Here is a 6,000-nt window from a genome sequence, read left to right on the forward strand (position 1 = left end):
TTATATTCCTTATATTATTATATTCCTGTCTTAATAAACTGTCTTTATCTCAACTCACCGGCTTCACTTTCCCGTTTCTCTCCCCCATCCCAGAGAGGGAGGGGGGAGGGTGAGTGAATGGCTGTGTGGTGCTTAGCTGCCGGCCGGGTTAAACCACAGCAGGGGAGAGCACTGGATGTAATTTACCCTGACTTTATCAGGATTTTCAATACCATATCCCACAATATTATTGTATCCAAATTGGGATGGTATGGTCTGCATGGGTGGACAACTAGATGGGTTAAAAAAATAGTTGGGTGATTGAGCTCTGAGAGTGGTGGTTAATGGGCTGTAGACTGCCTGGATGCCTGTGACAAGTGGGGTTCTGCATGGCTCTATCCTGGGACCTGTCCTTTAAAAAATCTTTATCAAACACCTGGAGAAGGTGATGTATCTTGCTATCATCAAGTCTGCAGGAGTTGGGAGGATGAAGTAAATACACTCAAGGGCAGGGCTGCCATTCAAAGAGACCTAGACAAAGCTGGAGGAATGGGCTGACAAGAACTTCATGCAATTCACCCAGGACAAATGCCAAGTCCTGCACCTAGGGAAGAAGAACCCCTGGCACCAATACCATCTGGGGACTGTCTGGGGAACAGTTCTGCTGAAAAGGACTCAGGAGTCTTGAATAACAACAAGCTGAATATGAGCCAGCACTGTGCCCTGGCAGCGAAGGTGGTTAGCAGCATCCTGGGATGTATTACCAGGAGCATTGCCAGTAGACTGAGGGAAGTTTCCAGGTGACAAGTTTCCAGGTTTCCATCATTTCCTCCTTTACTTAGTGCTCATTAGATCACATCTAGAATGCTGTGTCAAATTTTGGGCACCACAATACAAGGAAGTCATTGATAAAGTGGATTAAATTCAGCAGAGAGCCACTAAGATGGTCAGAGGGCTGGAGTAGTCACACTATGAGGAGAGGCTGAGGGAACTGTGCTTGTTCAGCCTAGAGGAAAGAAGGCTGTAGGAGCATCTAAGAGCAGCCCCCCCTGTACCTATGAGGACGCTATGAAGACAGAGACAGGCTCTGACAGACAAATGTCAATTTGTTTTCATTTAGTTTGTTTTTAATCAACAAAACATACATGGAGGAAAAAAATGGCTAATTTTTCATATCCTTGGATCTGGTGTAGGAAATCGTGTATTTTGCATCATCCGTCAGATGCAGCATTTGGCATACTGTTCCACTGAATTTGATGAAGTTTCTTCAGGATGTAAAATATTGAGCAGTGTGCACATATGTTTGTGAGCTGAAATATCTGTCACATGCAGTTTTGTTCACATTCTTTTCTTTTTTCTTTCTTTTTTTTTTTTGACATAGGAAAAGAGATCTAAGCTATATCTTAAGGGGCAAAAGAAAGATGGATTCACAAGGCTGTGTCCCAACAAATTCAAAGCAAGATTTCAGCCATTACATAAAGGGTAGGTCTGGTATACATTATCTTTGTGGCTGTTGTGCAGCCTTCACCAATATAGCAGTCACCTTCCCTATCCAGAAGGTCCTCTTTCGACAACAGTTGTATGGCTTGAAAACAAAGGATGCAGTACATCAGCTGTAGAAAGATGGAATTCAAAATCTCTGTCGTGGAATCCTTCCTCCATTAATGCAAAAAACGACCACCCTGGCTCTAATGTTTGGCTTGTATGAAGATTTCTCCTCCTTGCTCCACAGTCACACAAGTGCACCCGAACTCCTAACTTGTAGCATGGCAGCAGTGCTTGCAGGGACCACAGAAGCCCTTCTTACACCTTTTGAACGAGTCCAGACTGCTTCAGGACTACAAACATCATGAGAAATTTACAAACACTTACCAGGCTTTCAAGGTACTAAAAGTCTATGGGATTAAAGAATATTATCAGGGTTTGGTGCCCATTCTGCTCCAGAATGGAAGCAGTAATATGCTCTTCTTTGGCCTACGAGGACCTATCAAACAATGTCTGCCTGAAGCAACTTCTTATAGCACTCATTTGGTCAACGACTATCTGTGGAGTGCTGTTGGGTGCCATGCTGGGATTCTTATTTTTCCCAATGAACGTTGTAGAAGCTCACATGCAATCTCAAATTGGTGGTGAATTTCAGTCTTTTTCAAAAGTTTTTCTGATGATCTGGCTAGAACGTGATAGAAAATTGATGCATCTTTTCAGAGGAGCCCATCTGAATTACCATCGTTCTGTCCTGTCATGGGGCATGATCAATGCAACATATGAATTCTTGCTAAAGCTATTATAAAAAATGTTAACTTCCTTTGAAGACCCTCTATTCACTGGGGTATTAGCATATTTGAGGTCACTTAGTCTCTAGGAACAGAATAATTTATGGAACTTTTCATGAATAACACGGAGTACCATGAAGTTTGGAGAGAATTTGTAGTGGTTTTACCCAGCTGGGCAGCTGAGCTCCACCACAACCACTCTCTCACTCCCCCTTCTCAAAGGGAAAGGGGGAGAAAATACAATGGAAAGGGCTCAAGGGTTGAGATAAGGACAGGGCGATCACTCAACAATAATCGTCACGGGCAAAAAAGACTCAGCACAGGGAGATTAATAAAATTTATTACCTATTACTAACAAGCTAGAGCAGTGAGAAACAAAGGAAAAACAAACAAACAAACAAAAACTTTCCCCCATCCACCCGCTTCTACCTCTTCCCCCCAAGCAGCACAGGGGAATGGGGGAATGGGGGTTGTGGTCAATCGACAGGTCTATAGCACTTCATCTCTGCCGCCCCTTCACAGTCACTCTCTTCCCCTGCTCCAATGTGGGGTCCCTCACATGGGATGCCATCCTTCCAAAACTGATCCTGCGTGGGCTTCCCACTGTGGTGGTTTTACTTGGGTGGGCAGCCGAGCTCAACCACAGCCACTCTCTCACTCCCCCTCCTCAAAGGGAAAGGGGGAGAAAATATGATCATAGAATCATAGAATATCCCGAGTTGGAAGGGACCCATAAGGATCATCAAGTCCAACTCCTGGCACCACACAGGTCTACCCAAAAGTTTAGACCATGTGACTAAGTGCACAGTCCAATCTCTTCTTAAATTCAGACAGGCTTGGTGCAGTGACTACTTCCCGGGGGAGCCTGTTCCAGTGTGTGACCACCCTCTCGGTGAAGAACCTCTTCCTGATGTCCAGCCTAAACTTCCCCTGCCTCAGCTTAACACTGTTCCCGCAGGTCCTATTACTGGTGATTACGGAGAATAGGTCACCTGCCTCTCCACACCCCCTCGCGAGGAAGTTGTAGACTGCGATGAGGTCCCCCCTCAGCCTCCTCTTCTCCAGGCTGAACAGGCCCAGTGACCTCAGCTGCTCCTCATATGTCTTCCCCTCTAGGCCCTTCACCAAATCATCAACCCATGATGCAAAGGGCTCAAGGATTGAGATAAGGACGGGGAGATCACTTAGCAATTACCGTGACAGGCAAACCAGACTCAGAGTAGGGAGATAGTAAGATTTATTGCCTATTACTAACAAGCTAGAGAGGTGAGAAACAAAGGAAAGAAACCAAAAACGCCTCCCCCCATCCGCCCTCTTACACCTCCTCCCCCCGAGCGGCGCAGAAGAACAGGGGAATGGGGGTTGCGGTCAATCTATAGCACTTCGTCTCCGCCACTCCTTCTCGGTCACTCTCTTCCCCTGCTCCAACATGGGGTCCCTCCCATGGGATGCAGTCCTTGGTGAACTGATCCGGCGTGGGCTTCCCGCAGGCAGCAGCTCTTCAAGAACTGCTCCAGATATGGGTCCGTACCATAGGGTCCATCCCTCAGGAGCAACCTGCTCCAACCTGAGTCCCCCACGCGCGGCAGCTCCTGCCAGGTCACCTGCTCCTGCGTTGTCCTATAGCTCCACGAGCTACAGGTCCGGCCCAGAATCTTCTCCGGTGGGGGTCCTCCACAGGCCGCAGTCTCCATCGGTGCAGGTCCACCTGCTCCACTGTGGTCTCCTCCATGGGCTGCAGCATGGAAATGTGCTCCACCATAGCACACCATGGGATGCAGGGGGGGTCAACCTGCTCCACCATGGTCCTCTCCACAGGCCGCAGGGGAACTTCGGCTCTGGCTCCTGGAGTACCTCTCCCTCTCCTTCTTCACTGACCTTGGCACCTGCAAGGATGTTTCCACTCCTCTCTCTCTCCCAGCTGCTGTTCCCAGCATTTTTTTCCCCTGTCTTAAATATGCTGTCACAGAGGCTCAAACAATATCGCTTATTGGCCTGGCTCTGGCCAGCAGCAGGGCCCTTATCTAACATGGGGCAGCTTCTGGATTCTTCTCGCAGAAGCCACCCCTATGCCCCACCACCACCACGAAAACCTTGCCATGTAAATCCACTATACCCACAAAGAGCAGCTCTTCAAGAACTGCTCCAATATGTACCACAGGGTCCATCCTTCAGGAACAGACTGCTCCAACATGGGTCCCCCACGGTTAGCAGCTTCTGCCATGTCACCTGCTCCTGCATGGGCGCCTCTCCACGAGCTACAGGTCCAGGACAGAGTATGCTCCGGCAGGGGTTCTCCAGAGGCCACAGCCTCCTTTAGGTCAGATCCACCTGCTCCACCGTGGTCTCCTCCATGGGCGTGGAAATGTGCTCCACTGTAGCACACCATGGGATGCAGGGGGACAACCTGCTCCACCATGGTCCTCTCCACAGGCCACAGGGGAACTTCGGCTCTGGCTCCTGGAGAACCTTCTTGTGGTGGTTTTACCGTGCTAGGCAGCTGAACACCACAACCGCTCTCTCCCTCCCCCTCCTTAGATGAGGAGGGGAAGAAGTAAAGGAAAGAACAACTCACGGGTTGAGATAAGGATGATTTAATTAAAGGAAAAAAATAATTATTAAGGAAAGATTATTATTAATTAAACAATTTAAACAATTTAACTAAACAATTAACAATTTAACTAAAGGGGGAAAAGGAAAGGGGAAAAGGGAGAGGGGAAAGGGAAAACCAAGCAAAACAAGCAAAGGCTATGTGGAAGTGCAGAGGAAAGAAATTACTCTCTACTTCCCACAAATGAGCGATGCTTGACCACGTCCTTGAAGCAGGGCCTCAACGCATGTAGCCGGTGTTCGGGAGGAGGACAGACGTTTTCACAACGAGAGCCCACCCCTCCCCTCTTCCTCCTTTTTCCACCTTTTATTGCTGAGTGTGACATCATATGGTATGGAATATCCCTTTGGTTGGTTTAGGTCAGCTGCCCTGGTGATGTTTCTTTTCTCACATATTTGCCCACCCCTAGGGGGGTTAGGGAGAGTCCTGATGCTGTGCCAGCACTGCTCAGCAGCAGACACAACACTGGTGTGATACCAGTGCTGTTTTAGCTACGAGTGCAGAGCACAGCACTGTATGGGCTGCTGCAGGGAAAGTTAACATCCCAGCCAGACACAGTACACTCCTCCCCCTCCTTCTTCCCTGACCTTGGTGTCTGCAAGGCTGTTTCTCACTCCTCGCTCTCACAGCTGCTGTAGCACAGCAGGGCTTTTTTTTTGTTGTTGTTGTTTTTGTTTGTTTGTTTGTTTTCCTTTCTTAAATATGCTCTCACAGAGGTGCAAACAACAGCGCTTATTGGCTTGGCTCTGTCCAGAGGCAGGTCCCTTTGGAGCCAGCTGAGTCTTATCTAACATGGGGCAGCTTCTGGATTCTTCTCACAGAGGCCACCCCTACAGCCCCTCGCTACCAAAACCTTGCCATACAAACCCAATACAGAATTCAAAGCAGCAGTTATATTTAAGTAGAGATGTGTGATACTGTTAGTGGCTGCTTAGGGTAAAAGGTAATTAGTCTTATTAACAGCCTTCAGTATTTACGGGGTGAATGTCAATCATAGAATCATAGAATCATTAATTTTGGAAAAGGCCTCCACGATCATCTAGTCCAACCATCACCCTACCACCCGATATCACCCACTAAACCATCTCCCTAAGCACCAGGTCCAACCTTTCCTTAAATACCCCCAGGGACAGTGAC

At 48.0% G+C, this 6,000-nt stretch overlaps 1 protein-coding gene across 1 annotated transcript; it reads left to right on the top strand.

Moving 5' to 3' along the window:
- Positions 1 to 1,400: 1,400 nt before the first annotated feature.
- LOC310888964 (mitochondrial nicotinamide adenine dinucleotide transporter SLC25A51-like) lies at positions 1,401 to 2,269 on the top strand (the record flags this gene model as incomplete). Its single annotated transcript, XM_083852675.1, is given in 4 exon segments — positions 1,401 to 1,595; positions 1,599 to 1,807; positions 1,809 to 2,024; positions 2,026 to 2,269. Coding segments are annotated over 4 exon segments (864 nt in total).
- Between the last annotated feature and the right edge of the window lie 3,731 nt (positions 2,270 to 6,000).

The sequence above is a fragment of the Anser anser genome (assembly GCF_964211835.1).
Source record: "Anser anser genome assembly, contig: SUPER_W_unloc_8, whole genome shotgun sequence".
Taxonomy (NCBI): Eukaryota; Metazoa; Chordata; class Aves; order Anseriformes; family Anatidae; genus Anser; species Anser anser.